Source organism: Rhincodon typus, chromosome 3 (assembly GCF_021869965.1).
Source record: "Rhincodon typus isolate 14 chromosome 3, sRhiTyp1.1, whole genome shotgun sequence".
NCBI lineage: Eukaryota > Metazoa > Chordata > Chondrichthyes > Orectolobiformes > Rhincodontidae > Rhincodon > Rhincodon typus.
In genome coordinates this window covers 118,295,700-118,317,860 of record NC_063334.1, presented here as the reverse complement: position 1 = coordinate 118,317,860, position 22,161 = coordinate 118,295,700, and the positions used below count along the sequence as shown (strand labels likewise).

The 22,161-nt window shown below is 42.4% G+C and overlaps 1 protein-coding gene across 1 annotated transcript in view; it reads right to left on the bottom strand.

The window, feature by feature from the left end:
• Positions 1–17,709, bottom strand: part of aadat (aminoadipate aminotransferase) — a 132,567-nt gene extending 114,858 nt beyond the window's left edge. The window contains exon 1 of the mRNA XM_048594045.1: positions 17,607–17,709. Within this exon, the coding sequence (XP_048450002.1) occupies positions 17,607–17,709 (103 nt within the window). The remainder of the gene's footprint in view (positions 1–17,606) is intronic.
• Between the last annotated feature and the right edge of the window lie 4,452 nt (positions 17,710–22,161).

The window sequence follows — 22,161 nt, the reverse complement described above, 5'->3', positions numbered from 1 at the left end:
CCCAAAACGTCAGCTTTCCTGCTCCTCTGATGCTGCTTGGCCTGCTGCGTTCATCCAGCTCTACACCTTGTTATCTCAGATTCTCCAGCATCTGCAGTTCCTACTATATCATGTTCAAGATTTTGCCTTTTTTATAATCACTCAAAGCCTGGCAAGCCTATAGTTTTGATGAAAAGCCATCAGACTTGGAACATTAACTCTGCTTTCTTCCTACAGATACTGCCAGACTTGCTGAGTTTCTCCAGCAATTTCTGTTTTAATTATAGCTCCTCCTGCTTCCTTCTCGTAATATCTCAACAAATCAGATTCAAATTGCTAATCAATCAGCAGCCTTTTCTCCTGTTAGTATAAATAGTTGGGATTGGTTAGAATTTCATATTCTTGTTTGTCTAGTTGGGTGCAGGATGAAGAGCTTCAGCAACTTTTCCCTCTCTTCAGCAGGATTTGTTTTCTGTGTCACCAAGGATTCACAATGCTTTGGGTGAAGAAGTTCCTCCTCAACTCAGTCCTAAATCTGCTTCCACTTATTTTAAGGCTATGACCCCTTGTTTTATTTTCACACACCAGTGGAAATAACCTCCCTGCTTCTATCTTATTTATTCTCTTCATAATTTTGTATGTTTCTACAAGATTCCCCCTCATTCTTCTAAATTTCAATGAGTATAGTCCCAGTCCACTCAATCTCTCCTCATAAGCCAACCCTCAACTTCCCAATCAACCTAGTGAACCTCCTCTGCACCCCTTCCAGTGCCAGTATATCCCTTCTCAAGTCAGGAGACCAAAACTGCACACAGTACTCCAGGTGTGGCCTCACCAGCACCCTATACAGCTGAGCATAACCTCCCTGTTTTTAAACTCCATCCCTCCAACAATGAAGGAGACTATTCCGTTTGCCTTTTTAATCAGCTGCTGCACCTGCAAACCAGCCTTTTGTGATTCATGCACAAGGACACCCAGGTCCCTCTGCATAGCAGCATGCTGCAATTTTTCACCATTCAAATAATAGTACATTTTGCTCTTATTCCTACTGAAATGGATGACTTCACATTTACCCACATTGTACTCCAGCTGCCAGACCCTTGCTCACTTACTTAAACTATCCATATCCCTCCACAGACTTTCAGTGTCCTCTGCACACTTTGCTCTACCACTCATCTTAGTGTCACCCGTGAATTTTGAGACAACACACTTGGTCCCCAACTCTGAATCATCTATGTAAATTGCTAAACAGTTGTGGTCCCAAAACTGATCCCCAAAGCACACCACTAACCACTGATCGCCAACCAGAAAAATACCCATTTATCCTCACTCTTTACTTCCTGTTGGTTAACCAATCCTCTATCCATGCTAATAAATTACCCAGAATACCATGCATCTTTATCTTATGCAGCACCCTTTCGTGTAGCACCTTTTCAAATGCTTTCTGGAAATCCAGATACACCACATCTACCAGTTCCCTATTGTCCACCGTGCTCGTAATATCCTCAAAGTATTCCAGTAAGTTAGCTAAACATGACCTGCCTTTCTTGAACCCATTCTATATCTGCCCAATGGGAAAATTTCTATCCAGATGTTTCACTATCTCTTCTTTGATTGTACATTCAAGCATTATCCCCACTACAGAAGTTAAGCGAAAGAGCCTATAGTTACCCCTTTTTTAAACAGTCGGGTGACATTTGCTGTTGGTACACATTTTCAAACTTTTGTATCTTTTGCCTGATGGAAGAGGATGGAAAAAAGTATAACCACGGTGGGAGGGGTCTTCGATTGTTGTCACCATTATCCTACTGGGCAATAGGGCTGCTCTCTCATTAGACAGATAACTGGTGATGGTTTAACCTGAGGATCACCGTATCTCAGGCAAGGGGAAGAGGTTGAGAAGGAGAGTCCTATTATGGTAACATCAGCTGGTACAGGGATTGAACCCACACAGTTAGGATGACTCTGCAACACAAACTGCTTTGCAGCCAACTGAACTAACTAACAGCCAGTATTGTTACAATACAAACTTCTTGAACAAATTGTTCAATTACTTCAAATTCTCAATAAAAACCGAAAGAACTGCGGATGCTGTAAATCAGGAACAAAAGCAAAGTTGCTGGAAAAACTCAGCAGGTCTGGCAGCATCTGTGAAGGAAAGTACAGAGTTAACATTTCGGGTCCAGTGACCCTTCCTCAGAACGAGACCTGCTGAGCTTTTCTAGCAACTTTGTTTCTGTTATTTCAAATTCTCCCTGGCTTTTTCTTGCTGTCTTGTCCCTGTAATCCCTTCACATGCTCATTTAATTCCATTTGAAAGTTACCATTGAGTCTGCTTCCGCCATCATTTCAACATGCAATGTATAACTAAAAATCCTCATTTCATGGCTCACCAAACACCAAACCTAACTTTCTGGGTCAGAAGATCATTGATTCAAGTCCTCACAACAAACAACTGAGCCCATAGTCTCTGACAATTACACAGTGCTGACTTTAGTGTGAGATGTTGAATTGAAATATCACTGCACTACTCAAGATGAGAAAGGGAATTACTGTTGGTTTCCTGGTCAAAATGCAACATTGCTAAAACATAAATCCCTAGGAAACTGGACAGAAGGTAGGGAATAATTCCTGGATCTCCTGGTCCACATGGAAATAATTTTTAAAAGCAGTTCTTTACCTTCACAGCCCTATTTTTGTTATATTACGTTATTTTTTCTCCTGGAATATGGGCCAGTGTTGGTTGCTATCCCTAACTGAAAATGATGTGATAGCACTAGAGAGGGTACAAAGGAGGTTCACCAGGATATTGCCTGGGATGGAGAAATTGAGCTATAAGGAGATGCTAGATAGGCAGTTCTTTTCTGTGGAGCAGAGAAGACTGTGCGGGGACATGATTGAGGTGTATAAGATTATGATGGGTATGGACAGGGTGAATAGAGAACAGTTATTCCCCTTGGTTGTGGGGTCAATCACGAGAGGGCATAGTTTTAGGGTAAGGGTCAGGAGATTCAAAGAGGATTTAGGAAAAAGACTTTTCACTCAGTGGGTTGTGGGAGTCTAGAATGCACTCCCAGGGAAGGTAATGGAGGTTGGAAATTTTACAACCTTTAAAAAATATTTGGATGAGTACATCAAATATCATAACATTCAAGGATATGGGACAAGTGCAGGAAATTGGGATTAGTGCACTTTTAGTATTAGTTATGTCAGGGTGCGTCACATTTTCCCTTGGGAAAAAAAGAAGGCTGAGGGATAATCCAATAGATGTCTTTAAAATAATGAAACATTTTGGCACGTAGGAAACAGAGAATGCTTGTTGTTGTCAGGGTGAATTAGGCTGTAAGGAATAGAAAGGGAAAAAGTAATGTTGTGGCTGTACAGGACATTGGTGAGGTCACTTTTAGAATACTGTGCAAAATTCTGGTGGCCCTTCTATAGGAAGGATGTTGTTAATCTTGACAGGGTGCAGAAAAGATTTACAAGGATGTTGCCAGGACTAGAGGGTTTGAGTTATAGGAAGAGGCTGAATAGGTTGGGACTATTTTCCTTAGAGTGTCGGAGGCTGAGGAGTGACCTTATAAAGGTTTACAGAATCACGAGAAGCATAGAAAGGGTGAATAGCCAAAGTCTTTTACCCAGTGTCTTTTTCCCCTTTAAGGTGAGAGGGGAAAGATTTAAAAGGGACCTGAGGGGCAACTTTTTCACGCAGAGGCTAGTGCATGTATAGAATGAGCTGCCAGAGGAAGTGGTGGAGGCTGGTACAATTGCAACATTTAAGAGACATCCGGATGAATATATGAATAGGAAGGGTTTAGAGGGATATGGGCGAAATGCTGGCAAATGGGACGAGGTCAGATTGGGATATCTCGTTGTTATGGTTGAGTTGAACTAAAGGGTCTGTTCTCATGCTGTATGACTGTATAATTCTATGACTCTCTGACTTAATTAATGAAACTTGTATGAGATGAACATTGTGTATCCTAGAGGATAGGCTTAGCAGGAACCTATAAACAACTAGTGCTATCCAAACATTCTAGGTAGACTTTGCAGAGTGTTCGAAACACAGAGGATACCAAACACTGATAAGGAATGGGGAACAAACCTAGAATATCTACGACAAGATTAATTGGTCTCTGACTGGGTGAAGGAGAAGACTAAAAAAAAAATAGCCTACAGCCGAAAGATGTGTGTCTTTTATGTTTTTATGAAGGAAGTTTGGAATTTGGATAATGTGATGCCCATCTGGCAAAAAAATGCATAAATTCCTTATTTTCTTCAGAGTTGTTCATTTTAGCTGTCAAATATGTTTCCTTGCATACACTTGAATAAATGATCAAGCACTTGTACTCAAGACTCCTGTTGTAGATGTTTGGAAGTAACCACAACATTGTGAAGACCATAACTAGAGGCCATCAGTATAAACAGCCACCATGAATTCAATAGTGAATTCAGCAGTCACTTATTCACCCAATGAGTTTTGACAATGTGGAACTCACTCTCATGGGGAGTGATTAGTATAGATAGATTTAAGGAGAAGCTAGGCAAGCATTAGGGCAAGGACAATACACACTTGTGGTAACGCTGATTGTGATAACACAGTGCTATTTGCAGAATCAGAGGAGGCCCTGCAAAATATGAAAGACCAAGTAAATTCTAGAAGTTTAGAGTATGGATTGAGTATGAACACCAAAACCACAAAAAGAATGGTTTCTTAGAAGGAATACACTAGTAGAAACCAGAATGAATATTAGAATATAAGCATAGAGCTGGGCAAGTAGTAAAGATCTGTGGAAACAAATAGAGACCTTTGAAATGTGGATACTAAGATGCAGGCTTTCATACACAGATCATAAGACAAATGAAAAGGTTGTTGAACATTGCAAGAGCAAGATCTTAAAGACTGACATCTAAATAAGAGAGTACAATTATTTCAATGCTGAAAAGCTATAGTGATCTCTGCAAATCCAAGCATTGACTACTACTTATGCAGCCATCGTGTTCGTTATTTATATTGAGAGGCCTGGCATCAAAATTCAGGCTCACACTCCAAAACAATTTGGCACATTTCCAAGCCTGTTCCAATAAAGGTTTAATGGTCCAATTCAGGACTAAAGTGTGAGTGTCCACTGAAAAGTCTTTGTAATTATGTTCCCAACTTTCTGAAAATGATCTATCAGTGCATTTGTTCAAAATGTTGGCAAAAATGCCTGTTGGAACCCTGCCCTCGGTCACATTGATAAAGAATGGATGCTAGCAGATGGAGCCCTCTCATAGTTAACCTTGATTGAACATTTATTTGCATGGCAAACAACTTAACTAGATCCTAAATCCTTACAGAAATAATGACTTTGGTTTAATAACTGTGCATTTAGTCCAACTCTATCAAACATCAGGTTTGGAAGCTTCAATTGACTAGATCTGTTTTAACAGTGACAGCACATGTGCAACAACCTTTGTCAGCAAAAATAGATGTAAAGAAAATCATTATAATTTCAGTTGTTATTTTACATAGAATTTGCAGAATAAAAACAGGGCAGTCATTGTAACTGGTCTACGCTGGTGCTATGTTTCACATGAGCCTCCTGCCATCTTTCTTCATCTCACCATGCCATCATGTTGTTCTGTGGCTTCTTCTCTCATCTGTTGGTCCAGATTCCCCAAAAATCCTGTGCTTGTTGCCTCAGCTATTCCATTTGATAGCAGATGGCGTTACGCCTGAATTATCTTTCATTTTGTGGAGCCTGTTCATTCAGATGTGTAATGGCTTTGAGTAGCTTTGTGGGGCTGGGCACATGTGGCACTTTAAAGGGGAGAAGCTTTGAGCGACCTGCCCAGCATCTTCCAGGTAACTGTGCAGCTACAGGCATCGCTTCCAGAGAACATGATAACAACTTCCCCACGCGTCCAACCCCTGGGTAATTCAAAACAAGTTTCCCTCATGGATTATTCACGTCTACCTTATGTTACATGTTGGATCCTCATCACAGCTTAACTGTTGTGTTGCCTCCCTTGACAACAGTTATTGGCACGGCACAAGGAGGACAAGAGTAACATCTGTATCAATTAACCACTAACTTCATTAGTTCAGTTAAAACACACATACAATTCACACTGTTTGGTTAAGAAAAGGCTAACAGCAGGCATGCAATTCATATAAGGCTAAAAGCCAAGTGCATACCCACTAGTTTTCCAATGGCACTTCCTGAACAGTCAACAAAAATAAGGACTAATACCCAAGCATGGAATCTCATGCTGGCCAGGAGATTTCTCCCAGGTCTTCCGTTACCTCCACACTTCCAAGGGTGGGGTCCACAATTTCATGAAGGTTGATTTCCAGAGTTTTCGCTGATGGCACACCCAAATCCTTCATTTTTAACCTTTTTCCTTAGCTTCTTTAACTGTGGTGTCTTGTCCTTGTTGGTTCTTCGCTCATCTGACCAGCCAGTGTCTTTTCACTATAGGCTCACTCCAAGGACACCTTTAGGATTGCATTATTGTTCTTCCACCAAATAAGGATTTCCCCCTCATGTCATCCTTGGAGCTGAACCAGCTCAAACCAGCTCGAGCCAGCGGCTAGGCCATGGGTAACTTCATTTCCCAGCTACTGTCTTTATGTGTGAGCAGACCCTGGCCAACAGTTGAAAAGTGGATCTGGTAGATTTGTGGCCCCCATCATCTTTCCTAATCAGGAGATTTGACACAAGTTTTCAAAATCATGAGCGGGCTGAATACAGTAGATAGGAAGAAGTTGTTTCCACTGATAAAGTGACAAGAATGAGAGAGTGTAGATTCAAAGTAATGTGCAAATGAAGCAAGAGTGGTCCCAACACTGATCCCTGATCACTGGTTACAGGTCACCAACCTGAAAAAGAACCCCTTATCCCCACTCCCTGTTTACTGTGAGCATTGAGATAAACTCAAAGTGAGTGAGCACTTAAAGGGCGACTGAGGAACCCCAAGATGCATCATGGTCCAATCCATGAGATGGGTGCATGCCATCTCATGACCGGTGCTGATGCACTCCACAGTGCAGCATTAAAGTGCAGTAGTCTATTGTAAATGGAGCAGAGAATTACTGTGAGGATACAGAGAAGCTGGTACATGTCTGATGCCATGGGCAGAAGGGGAGGCAGGGGAGGGTGGCAGATGGTCACTGTCCACTGATATGCCTGGTGATTGCTGTCTAAGATGGAGCCCCTGAGGAGCCAGCAGCGAGCTGGAGTCAATAGGTAAATGTTCTGACTGTCTTTTTAGGAATTGTCACAATCTAGTTTCTATTTAGTGGGTGAAAGAATCGGAAACTGCATATCAATGAAATGAGATGAGGCAATGATGACATGTTAAATAAAAATCGAAAGAACTGCGGATGCTGTGAATCAGGAACAAAAACAAAGTTGCTGGAAAAGCTCAGCAGGTCTGGCAGCATTTGCGAAGGGAAAAAACAAAGTTAACGTTCCAGGTCTGGTGACCCTTCCTCAGAACTGGAACATAAACAAAGTTGCAGGAAAAATTTCAGGACAGAACTGAGGAAGTATCACCAGACCTGAAACGTTAACTCTGTTTCTTCCTTCACAGATGCTGCTAGACTTGCTGAGTTTGTCCAGCAACTTTATTTTTGCAGAGTTCCGAGGAAGGGTCACCGGACCTGAAACGTTAACTCTGTTCTTTCCTTCACAGATGCTGCCAGACCTGCTGAGCTTTTCCAGTAGCAATGATGACATGCTAATACACTCAAATAGATGCAAACCGGCCTCATGCCAATCACGAGCGAGATTCTCTTTTTGCTGCTCAACATATGATTGGAGAATGAAACTCTTTCTTCCTAACATCGAGAACCTCATTTCTGCTGATCTCAGCCTAATTTCCCACTTGGCTCACCAATAACCCACATTGCTCAGGGCCTGGGAAGATTCCACTCCTTTTGATTGATTCTACAGTCGTAGTGCTTTCCTATGGGTAAAGATGTTTATTTTAATTTCCTATTTTCTGTGACATTTTATTTTTGGTTCCTTTTCTTGGTCTGTCCCACAAATATGAAACACTTTCCCTATGTGTGCGGAGTCACAGCATTGTTCTGGTGCAGAAAGAGGCCATTGACCCATCTTGTATGTCCAGCTCTTTGAATGAGCATCATTCGCAATCTCCTGCTTTTTCCACGTAGCTTTGCACACTATTTCTAACTAAATTACCATCCAATGCACTCTTGAATGCCTCAATTGGATCTGCCTCTACCACATTTCCAGGCAATGCATTCTAGATCCTCGATACTCACTGTGAAAAAGTGACTATGAAAATAGACTCACTTTGTGTCTATCTCAATGCTCACAAGAAACAGGGAGTGAGGATAAGGGGTTCTTTCTCAGATTGGTGACCTGTAACCAGTGATCAAGGATCAGTGTTGGGACCACTCTTGCTTCATTTGCATATCACTTTGAATCTGTGCTCTCACATTCTTGTCCTTTTATCAGTGGGAATAGCTTCTCCCTACCTACTTCATTCAGCCACTCATGATTTTAGTATTATAGGATCCCTACAGTGTGGGAACAGGCCCTTCGGCCCAACAATTCCACACCGATCCTCAGAGCATCGCACCCAGACCCATCCCCCTATAGCCCACCTAATCGACACATTCCTGAACACTATGGGCAATTTTGCATGGCCAATCCATCTAGAGTGCACATCTTTGGACTGTGGGAGGAAACCCGGAGCACCTGGAGGAAACCCATGCAGACACGGGGAGAATATGCAAACTCCACACAGACAGTCGCCCGAGGCTGGAATTAAACCTGGGTCCCTGGTGCTGTGAGGCAGCAGTGCTAACCACTGAGCCACTGTGCCTCTATCAAATCCCCTCTCAGCCTTCTTTCCAAGACAAACGGTCCCACCTTCTTCAACCTATCCTCATACTGAAGTTTCTCATGACTGGAACCATCCTTGCCAACCATTTTTGCACTCTCTTCAGTGTATTCACATCTTTTCTCTAATGTTACATCCACAAGTATAAACAGTACTCCAGGAAGGATGAGGCCACATTTGGAATACTGCATACAATTTTGGTCACCCTGCTTTAGGAAAGATGTTGTTAATTTAGAAAGGGTGTCAAAAAAATTTACACGGGTATTGTGCTGGGACTGGAAGGTTTGAGTTATAAGGAGAAGCTTTTATCCCCGATTGTCAGAGGCTGAGGGATGACATTATAGAGGTTTACAAAATCATGAGGGTCATAGATAAGGTGAACAGCCATGGTCTTTCTTCAAGGGTGGGGGAGTCTAAAACTAGAGGGCACAGGTTTAAGGTGAGAGGGGAAAGGTTTAAAAAGGACCTCAGGGCCAACTTTTTCACACAGAGAGTGGTGAGTGTATGGAATGGGCTGCCAGAGGAAGTGGTGGAGGCTGGTACAATTACAACATTTAAAAGACATTTGGACAGGAACATGAATAGGGAACGTTTGGAAGGATATAGACCAAAGGCAAGCAAATAGGACCAGTTCAGTTCAGAGTAACTGTTTGGCATGGGTGAGTTGGACTGAAGGGTCTATTTCCATGCTGCATGACTCTATGACTGAAATTTAACAAATGTCTTAAACAAGTTCAACATCACATCCTTGCTCTTGTACTCTACGCCCCTATTAATAAAGTCTTATCAGTACCTTGTCAAACTCCTTCGTTATTTTAAAGATTGCATTTGTCTGCCCCCTCAGCCTTCACCTTTTTAGAAGAAAAAGCCTTTGCCATTAAACCAGAAGATGTAGGAGTCAAACAGGCCATTCAGCCCATTGAGTCTGCTGTACCATTCAAAGAGATCATGGCTGATCTGATAAGACTCAACTCCATTTTCCTGCCTTTTCTCCAAGACCTTTGATTCCCTCCCTGATTAAAAATCTGTCTTTTCCAGCCTTGAATATCCTTAATAACTTAGCCTCAACACTCCCCCGTGGTAAAGAAGTCCTCAAATTCACAACCCTTGTGTGACAGAGGGAGTGAACCTGTGGACTTTTTTTCTACGAAGGACTGTTGAGGCTGGGTTCAGGATCATCAGATCAATTATGATCTCATTGAATGGCAGAGCAGACTTGATGGGCTGAATGGCCTACATCTGCTCTTATCTCTCATGCTTTGTGACGTCAGGAGGCATATGAAAGGACTGGGTTGGTAATTTGTAACCAGAGCGGCTTGGGCCACAGATGTTCTGCTACAAACTCTTGAGAATCCTCTTCAAACAAAAACAAAACTTGGGGCCTAGCCTGTGCTTTGTTGAACAAATGAAGCCACACCAGAACACCAGAGTAGGGTTTTTGGCCTACCCTGCAGTCCTCATGTCTCTTCCAACCACATGCTCACTCACAAGATACAAGTCCCTTCCCATTCCCTTTTTGCCTGGTGGGCCAGCCTAACATTAGTTTGTTTCCTTAAAAGGCGTTCTAAATCTAAGACACAACGCAGCAGCCAGTATTAATCAATTGGCCAAATAGTATCACAAAGTATACAGGTTCACTAGCCATCTACCTTCTTGAGATTTGGCTAGAATTGCAAGTGTCAAAGACTAAATCATGTTCTGGATTTGGTACATTTTCAGGTTTGCAGCAGAAGTTGTGGGCTGGAACCAAACGGCAGGATTTAGAATCATAGAATCCCTACAGTGTGGAAGCAGGCCAAGAAGCAGGAAGCATCAAGTCCGAAGAGCATTCTATCCAGACCCATCCCCTAACCTATCCCTGTAACTTTGCATTTCCCATTGCTAATCCACCTAGCCTGCACACTATGAACAGTTTAGCACAGACAATCCACCTGACCTGCATATCTTTGGAGTGGGGGAGGAAACCAGAGCACCCAGAGGAAACCTACACAGACATGAGGAGAATGTGCAAATGGTTGCCCATGGTTAGTATCGATCTCGGGTCCCTGGCGCTGTGAGGCAGCAGTGCTAACCACTGAGCCACGATGCCGCCCCTTAACAGCCAAGGAAGATTATGTTCCAGAGGACTGGGTTTGAACCCCACCATAGCAGAGGGTGGAATTTGATTTTAATAATAAACTGGAAATCAGAGTTTAATGATGATGACAAAACCATTGCTAATTGTCAGGCGATAAATTGATCTGGTTCACACATGTCCTTTAGGGAAGGAAATTTGCCATCCTTACCTAGTCTAACCTCATGTCCACAACATGTCCAAACAGGTTGAGTATAACGTTGGAAATCCTTCCAACGCATTGCAGTGGCAAGCAGGAAGAGTGGGAGAAATTTCTGGTCAGCCCATGTGATGGGAGGCATGTTTGGGCCTTGGCTATCATTATCCATAATGTTGGACTACAGTATTTATAAGTCAGGGTGCATGTTGCCACAGCAAGCTGGACTCTGTGAGAGAACTGTAAAACACAGTGTACATTCAATGACCTTCCACATGACAGGCACAGCCTTCTGAAGTTGTTTCTGGGAGATATGGTAAAGTCACTGAGAATTTCTTTGCAAAATATTAAAGTCAAGCTGAGATATTAACTTAAGGAAAGCCAGCTTCTGCTTACAGCTTCCTTTCCAGGGAAGTGTAAGACCATTACAGAGCAGCTGTAGCTAGAGTGCGAGTGTTAGGCGAAATGGATCTGTATGGAGCAGATAGCGCTGTCTGAGAAAACAAAATTTTATCAACAAATGCGGTCCCTGTTACATTGTCTGCTTTCTTTAGTGTCTTTCCCCTTTCTTTGTCTTGTATGAATTGGCTTGAGTATTTTTTTGTTTTACAGTCACTGTATATAAACACAAACTCTTGCAGTTTTCATTGGTACTACAATACAAAATTGTTGCCTTGAGGCATTATATTAAGAGGAATGTAGATATTTATTTGGGGCAACAGCTGAATTTGAATTTTTTATAAAATTCAGTGTAAGGATATAGTATGGCTAAGCAAGGCTGATGTTTATCACCTAGGTTCCTTTGAGAAAGTGATGGGCTATCTTCTTGAGCCACTGTGAGCTGTGCAGTGAGGATAACTCTCATGGAGATGTTGGGAAGAGAGTTTTAGCTTTTTGATCCAGTGATAATTAAAGCGCAGCAATATATTCCCGAGTCAGGACTCCTAATTCAACCCCAAGTCAGTTGATGAAGAAATAAATTTGATGCTATCTTGATAATAGGCCTATTGCGGTAGACGATGGCCCAGTGGTATTATCGCTAGACTATTAATCCAGAGATCCCGATAATGTTTGAACCCCACCATGGCAGAGGGTGGAATTTGATTTCAATAATAAACTGGAAATCAGAGTTTAATGATGATGGCGAAACCACTGCTCATTGTCAGGGGATAAACTGATCTGCTTCACTCATGTCCTTTAGGGAAGGAAATCTGCCATCCTTACCTGGTCTGGCCTACATGTGACTCCAGACCCACAGCAATGTGGCTAGGTCTTAACTGCCCTCCAGATAATTAGTTAGGGATTGGCAATAAATGCTGGCCTAGCCAGCTACACCCACATCCCATGAATGAATAAAAAAAATTGCAGAGTGCAGATTCATACTTCTGCTGCATTCCCTGTGTCCTAACAATTTCTCTTTGTAAGTGTTATAGCTATTTGGTTGTAGGCTAAGCCAACATTTATTGCAAATCCCTAACCACTTTGCTGTGGGTCGAGAGTCACAGATATGCCAGACTGGGTAAGGGCAGGTAGATTTCCTTTCCCAAAAGCTATCAGTGAACCAGATGGGGTTTTACAACAATCAATGGTGTCACCACTAGGATAACATTTTATTCCAGATCTTTGCAAATTCAAATTTTGCCGTAATCAAGCAATGCCCTTCACTGGTGTATCTTTGCAACATTATAAAAATGCCATTAACAAAGATAACGTGTGGCTTAGAGGGGAATTCTGAATATTGGTATCCCTAAAAGCCTGCTTCCCTTGTCCACATCTAAGGTACCATCAATGAATCTTGGTTGATCGCGATAGCAGTGTACAGAGGTAATTGTTTTCAATCATTTGTAGGAATATACGAGCTAGGAGCCGAATTAGACCATTCAGATCTTTTGCTATTCAAAAAGATCATGGCTGATTTGATTGTAATCTGAAATCCACATTCCCACTGAGCCCTGTTCACCTTTCACCCCTTTGCCTAACAAGAAATTATCCACCTCTGCCTTAAAAATATTCAAGGACTCTGCTTCCAATGCCTTTTCTCATTCAGGGGATTGGGAATTGCTGGAAATGCTATTAGGGAAGGAGCTCCTATCTGAAGATAGGTTAGCAATGTATCCATGCACTTGTTGGGCCAAAGGAGAAATTTCTCTTCAGCTTCATGTCAGATCTTCTTCTTTCATGTCTGGCCACTGTCTGGGAAGAGGGTAGAAAGGAAATTCGACTCAAGTCTGATTTTCCATGTCATGATTATCATTCCTTGAGTTCTGAGTGTCACTGGCAAATTATTGCCTCTTTCAAATTACCCTGAGAACATTAATGATAAACAATGATATGTACTTTCAATCTTCCAAACTCTGGTCCAGCTGTGACAGTGTTTAGATGATAAAAGATGAGAAACTGTCACATATTCATCTTAAAAAAAAATCTGTTCTTGTTGACACGACTTATGACAATTCATATTCTGAAGCTACAAAACCCTCTGGCTTGCCATTGAATGAGTTATTTTAGCACATGATACAAAAAAGTTGCAGTATTGCCCTGTTGGGAGATACTAGTGATCATATTTTTGTGGCGGTCTTTGGACTTGTTAGAAACAATGTAGGCAATCACATTAATGCCTGCTTATTCCATGGGGATAAAACTCACAAATTGGCAAGATTTATTGCATAAAGCATTACTGGCCATAGAACGTTGAGCAATGGGTTACTTTAATGAAGACTCAAAGGTATTGAATTTTATACATGTGGCCATCAAATCATAGTTTTCAGATATAGTTTATTCATATTTGAGACATGATGCCTAGTGACTTCTCGAGAAGAGCAAGGGACTTTAGAGCAAAATGTTAGAACATGAGAACCAGGTGCAGGAGTAGGCCATTCAGCCCCTTGAGCCTGATCCACCATTTAATACGATCAAGGCTGATCTCATCTCAGCCTCAATACCATTTTCCTGCCCATTCTCCATAACCTTTCAACCCATTGATAATTAAAAATTTGCCTATCTCATCTTGAAATTTACTCAATGTCCCAGCATCCATTGCACTCTGGGATAGTGAATTCTACAAATTCACAGCCATTTGAGAGAAGTCATTCCTAAAGCTCGGACTTCTTGCTCTGGATTGCTCCACATGTTGAAACATCCCATCTACATCTACTTTGTCAATCCCCTTTAGCAACTTCTAGACCTCTATCAGTCTCCTCTCATTCTTCTAAACTCCAGAGAGTAGGGTCCTAAACTGCACAATCACGCTTCATAAGACAAACCCCCTCATTTTTGGAATCGATCTATAGAATCTCCTTTGAACTGTTTCAATGCAACAACATCCCTCCTCAAATACAGTTACCAAAATTGTATGCAGTGCTCCAGGTCTCACAAATATCTTGTGCATTTGCAGTAACACTTCCATACTTTTATACACTATTCCTTTTGCAAAGGAGTTGCTGAAGCTTTTCATCCTACACTCATCAGGACTGTTAAGTCAAAGAAAGAAAGACTTATATAGAGCCTTTCTCAAACCTAGGACAGCTCAATGTGCTTTACAGGCAATTAGGTACTTTTGAAATCACTAACTGAACATAGGGATTATGGCAGCCATACTTCACATAGCAAACCCCAATAAACAGAAATGAGATCATAGCCAGATTTGTGATGTATGTTGAGGGATAAATGTTGGCCAGGACACTGGGTCTCCACAAATAATTCCATGAGGGGGGCACTTTGGCCCAGTGGTTAGCACTGCTGCCTCACAGCGCCAGGGATCTGGGTTTGATTTCACCCTCAGGCAACTGTCTGTGTGGAGTTTGCACATTCTCCCTGTGTCTGTATAGGTTTCCTCCGGGTGCTTCAGGTTCCTCCCACAGACCAAAGATGTGCAGGTTCGGTGGATTGGCCATGCTAAATTGCCCATAGTGTCCAGGGATGTGTGGGCTTGGTGAGTTAGCCAATGGGAAATGTTGGGTTACATTGAGGGGGTAAGGTAGGTAGGTCTGGGTGAGATGCTCTTTGGAGGGTCAGTATTGAATCAATGGGTCAAATGGCCTTTTTTCACACTATTGGAATTCTATGATCACCAGATAGGACAGAGTATGATAAAGGTGTGTAAGAGATATTATAACAATGTGGGAATTTGGATTTTTAAAAAAATAGAGCCGAATGGACTTTGGTTTCAGTTCTATGAATGTCAGTGTGTTTTTTAAAGTGGCCAGAAAGTCATTTGGAACAGTTTCCTAAATGCATCATTTCCAAGAAAGCATATGATTCAATTAAAGACCAGGTAAGATGCTCATGATACTTATTGATTAAATATCTATAATGTTGATTTGGCTCAAACAGAGAAAACAGACTGGAGGACATTAGTTTAATTTCAGAGCTCAGTTCAACGGAATCAAATTTTCAGCTTGGGAGAATGGTCTCTCAAGCAGAAGTGTTTCAGTTTGTGAAGTCTGCAAGCTGTGAGTTCAAGTTGTCAGAATTGAAAGGAGGCTCAGGTCATCAGAGCTGGTTAGAAGTCATAAAACTTCCCTGTAATCCAAGGACAACTGGAAATAATCAAATAAGTAAGAAATTAAAGGCACAAAAACCCTCCAGAAAATGCTGGAGAAACTCAGCAGATCTGGCAGCATCTGTGGAGAGAAAACACAACTAACATTTCAAGTTTAGAGACCCTTCTTCAAAACTCAGTTTCTTCAGTAATTTCTGTTTTTGTTTCAGATTTTGGCATCAACAGTTCTTTGTTTTAAGAAATGAAAGAGTAATGATTCTGAGACTGCATATCTGTTAAGGTTGTTGTTGGGAACAGGCTGAAACTTTGTTTGCTTTTGAAAGATAAGGATGGTCAGATAAAGGAACTCTGGATGACAGAATGTATTGAAACTTTAGTCAAGAAGAAAAAGGAATCCATGTAAGGGTGAGGAAACTAAAATCAGATAAGATGCTTGAGGAATATAAAGGAAGCAAGAAAGAACTTAAACAAGAAATTTGGAGGGCTAAAACGGGCCATGAAATGTTCTTGGCAAGTAGGATTAAGGAGAATTGCAAGGTATTTTATGCATATATTAGGAGCAAAAAGGGAACTAGGGAAAGAGTAGGTCCAATCAAGGGCAAAGGAGAGATTTATGCATGGAGCCAGAGCAAGTGGGTGAGGTCCTTAATAAGTACTTTGCATCAGTAATCGTCAAGGAGATGGGCATGGATGATGGTAAGTTGAGGAATGTGTATGTTGATATTCTGGGCATGTTGATATTAAGAAGGAGGAGGTGTTGGATATCTTGAAAAACATTGAGGTAGATAAGTCCCCAGGATCCTGAAGGAGGCAAGAGAAGAGATTGCTGGGGTCTTGAGAGAGATCTTTGTATCCTCTTTAGCCTCAGGCAAGGTTCCAGAGGACTGGAGAATAGCCAATGTTGCTCTTTTGTCTAAGAAGGGCAACAGGGATAATCTAGGAAACTATAGGCTGGTGAGCCTAACATCAATGATACGGAATTTTAATGGGGAAGATTCTAAGGGACAGGAATTACTCACATTTGGATAAGAATAGACTGATTAGGACTAGCCAATATGGCTTTGAGCGAGTGAGGTCTTGTCTCACAAATTTGATTAAATTTTTTGAGGAGTGTTGAAAATAATTAATGAAGGTAGGTGCAGTGGATGTCGTCTACAGAGACTTTACTAAAACATTTGACAAGGTCCCTGATTATATGCTAGCCCAGAAGATTAAGTTGCATGAGGTCCATGGTGAGTTGGCAATTTGAAAATTGGCTTGGTTACTGAAGATAGGGGGTAGTTGTGGAGTGTGTTTTTCTGACTGGAGATTTGTCACCAATGGTGTTCAGCAAAGATCAATGCTGGGATCTTTGTTGTTTGTAATATATATAAATTACTTGAATGAAAATGTATGTGGTCTGATTAGTAAGTTTACAGATGATACAAAAATTGGTGGAGTCGTAGACGGTTACATATCTGTTCCTCTATCTACCACTAGCTAATGCATGGCCAATCATATAACAGCATCATAGTTATCGCATATTCCTTATTCCTAAATTCTACTCATATGGCCTTGCTGGATGAACCCTCCAAGATGTCCTCTCTTAATACAACTACGATATTCTCCCTAATCAATAATACATCCCTTTTATATCCCTCTTTATCACGCCTGAAACATCTAAACCCTGGAATGTGCAGCTGCCAGTCCTGCCCTTCTCTCAACCAGGTTTCGGTAATAACTACAATATCAGAAATTGCTTGAAAAATTCAGCAGTTTAGGCAGTATCTGTGGAGAGCAAATGGGACCTGCTAAGTTTTTCCAGCAACTTCTGATTTTGTTTCTGATTTCCAGCATCTGCAGTTCTATTTTTGCTCTGTAATTCCATGTACTAACCCAGGTTTTAAACACATCTGCCCTATCTGTTATACTCCTTGTATTTAAATAAATACACTTCAGATCGCTAGTCCCACTGTGTTCATTAACCTGGCCCTGCCTGATCTTCCTGCTAGACTTACTTGATTTAGCCCATCTCCTGTCTTCAAACACTTCACACGCCGACCTACTGATCTGGTCAGTTGTTTGCTCGCTGAACCGGTTGTTCCATGGTTGTGCAGACATTTCGTTACCATTCTAGGCAACATCATCAGTGCAACCTCTAATCGAAGCGCTGGTGTTCTGCTCTTTCCGAATTTATATGATCCTCTGGTGTGGTGGGTCTTGTTATTTCCGGTCCTGTTTTTTAGCAGCAGTCTGTTGATGGGGTCTATTTCTATGTGTTTGTTAATGGAGTCCCGTGTTGAGAACTGATCTGGTTCCCAGCACACCCATCACACTAATTTGATCCTCCCAAATGGCACCAGCAAACTCCCTGCCAGAATATTGGTGCCCCTCCAGATTAGGTGCCACCCATCCTTCTTGTCGGAAGAAATCCCAATAATCCCGATATCTAAAGCCCTGCCTGCTTCACAGCAATGACTCACTGCCCACTCCTCGGTCTGCCTCACTGCAATGTTTACTCATTGCAAACTCCACAGCCCCCTCCTCCAAGTCAGTACAAGTTCCTCTATTTCTCATTCAGTTTCAACTCCACTAGGATCAAGGTCATTCCCATTTCCATCCTTAGCGTGGATGGCAGCAATCTGGGACGGCCAGTAGATATGAAGGTAAAGAGCTACAGTGAGCTTAGGGATGCTGTCCTCCTGACAGTGGACAACAGGTTCCTGTTTCATGAGGCTGGTGGAGCTCCCACGAGCCAGTGTATCATTCACTGGAGGATGTTGGAGCGAGTCTTGCGGCGATAATAAGTTTTCAGGAGACAGAAGAGCTCAAGGCACGTTGCAGTTTTATTCATGTGTTCCACGGTACAACACAAAGAGAGGCCAAAAACTTCTCTTGAATCTAGCCTCGATTGTGAGGGTTCAATTACCCTCTCAATCTGCAGCTCAGATCGGAAGCAAAGTCAATGACACTCTAATTTCAACGACGTATAAATTGTCTCTTATCCATTTGTCTCCCAATGTTAGCATGGTGGCACCTGCTCCCTCCCCCTCTGTATACTTTTGGTTAATTAGTGCTGGGTTGTTCAACTATGATTGGGTTTCCAGCACATCATTCAAGTAGTAATCTTGTTGCTATGATCTGAATGGGCCCCTTTTGGTGTGTGAGAAACTGAACTTTCCATGGTTGCTTGTGACCTTTCATCTCTCAACTAGGACAGATAAGGGAGGCCCCTTGTAATTAGTTTTAAACCTTTCTTTCCAATAGTATAGTGATTAATATACATCATTCTACAACACTTTGGAATCTATAGCAATGATTATCTTGAAGAATCTTAATTAAAACCTACTTGTAGTATTATTACTGATTGATTAGAAACAACTTAAAAGAAGTAACTAATTGGTATGAAATGTTCTTATCTTTAAGGTAGCAAAGTATGTTGCACATCTAATCTTATTGAAGGAACAGACTGTCATTGTCCTCTGTACTGAGAACACATTAAACAAGTGTTTCTCACGCTTTATAATTTCTGTGAAATGTGTATTGCAAAACTTGTTGGGACTGTCGTTGGCCATTTTGCTGTATGGTCATGGGGCAGCCCCAACAGGGCAATGGCTAGACTGCCACATGATTCTGCATACATCTTTAAGCATTGAGATTCACAGCTACTTAATTAGCAGTCCAGACTAATAAACTGAAGACAAAATCTGAAAGAACTGCTGGAAATCTGAAACAAAAACAGAAATTGCTGGAAAAACGTCAGCAGGTCTGGCAGCAACTGTGGACAGAAATCAAAGTTAACGTTTCGGATCCAGCGTTCTGCAAAATGCTCACTTGACTCTGATTTCTCTCCACAGATGCTATCAGACCTGCTCAGCTTTACCAGCAATTTCTGTTTTTGTTATAAACTGAAGAGACGCGATAAAATCCCAGCACAGGAAGAGAGAGAGTTTGCATTCAACACATTTAACAAATAAAGATGTGGAATGAATAGCTAGTGTCAGTAATGGTATCCATGAAACTGTTGGATTGTGGTAAAAACACAACTGATCCATTATATCTTTTCAGGAAGCGTTTGTTTAAGGTAATGGAGCCTACAGGTGTGAGACTATAATAGCACAGAAAGTCAGACAGCATCAGAGGAGAAGGAAAGTCAACATTTTGGGTCAAAACCCTTTGTCAGGACTGGGGAGGGGAAGGGGAGACCAGAAATAAATAGGGGAAGTGGGGGCTGGGGGAAGGGTAGGAGCGATGGTGATAGGTGGCTTGCAAGTAGGGGGTTGTTTTGATTGATCTGTGGGAAGGGTGGAATGGATGGGTGGGTAGGAAGATGGACAGGTTAGGTCCAGTCAAGGAGGTGAGGAGGAGGTGGAAGGCTGGAGATGGGATAAGGTTGGGGAAGGAGAGATTTTGAAGCTGGTGAAGTCAATATTCAGGCTATTGGGCTGTAAGCTCTCAAGGCGAAATATGAGGTGTTATTCCTCCAGTTTACGTTTGGCCTCAGTCTGATAATGGAGGAGGTCAAGGATGGACATGTCACCAGGGGAATGGGAAGGTGAGTTAAGGAGGGGAAATTATGGTCCCTAAAGTAGGAGGATATCTGCGATGTCTGGAATCCTGGGAGCAGATACGGCAGAGGCAGAGGAATTGGGAGTGCGGGATAGAATTTTTGTAGGAGGGTGGGTGAGAGGAGGTGTAGTTGAGGTAATTGTAGGAGTCAGTGAGTTTGAAATGGATGTCAGTGGTGAGTCGGTTACTGGAGATGGAGACGGAGAGGCTCAGGAAGCGGAGGGAGGTGTCAGAAATAGTCCAGGTGAATTTGAGGCCATGGTGGAAGGTGTTGGCGAAGTTGATGAACTGCTCAAGCTCCTTCAGGGAGCATGAGGCAGCACTGATACAGTCATCAATCTAGTAGAGAAAGAGATGGAGGATGGCACCCGTGTAATTGTGGAAGAGGGGCTGTTCCATGAATCCTACAAAGAGGCAGGCATAGCTCAGGCCCAAGCTGGTGCCCATGGTCATCCCTTTGGTTTGTAGGAAGTGGGAGGAATCAAAGGAAAATTTATTGAGAGTTGGACCAGTTCTGCCAAGTGAATGAGAGTGTTGGTGGAGGGGGATTGGTTAGACTTATGGGAGAGGAAGAAGTGGAGGGCTTTTAAGCCCTCTGTGTGGGGGATACAGGTGTAAAGGGATTATACGTCCATGGTGAAGATGTGGTGCTGGGGCCTGGGGAATTGAAAGTTTTGGAAAAGGTGAAGGGCGTGGGTTGTGTCCCGAGCGTAAGTGGGGAGTTCCTGGACCAAAGGGGAAAGAATGGAGTTGAAGTAGGAAGAGATGAACTCGGTGGGGCAGGAGCAGGCAGAGACAATGGGTCGACCGAGGCAATTGGGTTTATGGATCTTGGGGAGGAGATAGAAACAGGTGGTGCGGGGTTGGGGAACTATCAGATTGGACGCTGTGGATGGGAGATCTCCCTAAGTGATGAGGTTGTTGATGGTCTGGATAATGATGGCTTGGTGATCAGAGGTGGGATCGTAATTGAGGGGACAGTAGGAGGTGGTCTCAGGGAGTTGGGATCTGGCCTCAACATTAACTTCACCAGTTTCAAAATCTTTCCACCCCCAGCCTTATCCCATGTCCAGCCTTCCCCCTCCACCTCACCTCCCTGACCTGACCAAACCTATCCATCTTCCAACTCATCTATCTGCTCCACCCTTCCCATGGACCGATCACAACAACCCCCTACCTGCATCCATCTATCACCATCTCTCCTATCCTTCTTCCAGCCCCCACCCACACCCCCTGTCTATTTATTTCTGGTCTCCCCTACCTCTCCCCAGTCCTGACGAAGGGTTTTGGCCCAAAATGTTGACTTCCCTGCTCCTCTGATGCTGTCTGACTTGCTGTGCTTTCCAGCCTCATACCTATAGACTCTGACTTCCAGCATCTACATTCCTTATTGTCTCCTTATATAAGGTAAAGGTTCTGGAAGGGTTAATGCTGGAGATAATATTAGGCATGATCCCATCTGAAGTTTTTTTGTGGGTGAACTCACCAGAAGCTACCTTTAATTTGGCAACTTACTAAGAAACCTCACAGACAATCAAGTACTGAAACAATGATTTAAATTATATTGCATGCAGCAACCAAACTAAGGCCTCTCAAATAAGCAAGTTAAGCCTCAGAACCCAACTTGGTCATTACCCGATTCATAATGGAATCTGGCCAGGATTTTAACCAATGACGGTCTGTCTCTGGAAATGTCCAGGGTTCGATCCTTATCCAACAAACCTCTATTAAAATCTCTGCCTTCCTCTAACTCTGGCCTCTTCATATCCCCAATTAAAGTTACCTCACAACCATGCCTTAAGATGCGTGATCTCTAAGCTCTGCAGTTCCCTCCATAAGCCCCTCCATTTTTCCACCACTTTCTCTCGTTCTTTGAGATATTCCTTAAAGATTGTTCTGACCACACTTTTGGTCTCCTCATCTGTATGTGGTTCAATGTCAATTTCTGTTTGACACTGGTTCTGTGAAGTGCCTGGGGTCAGTTTCCTACATTAAAGATCCAAT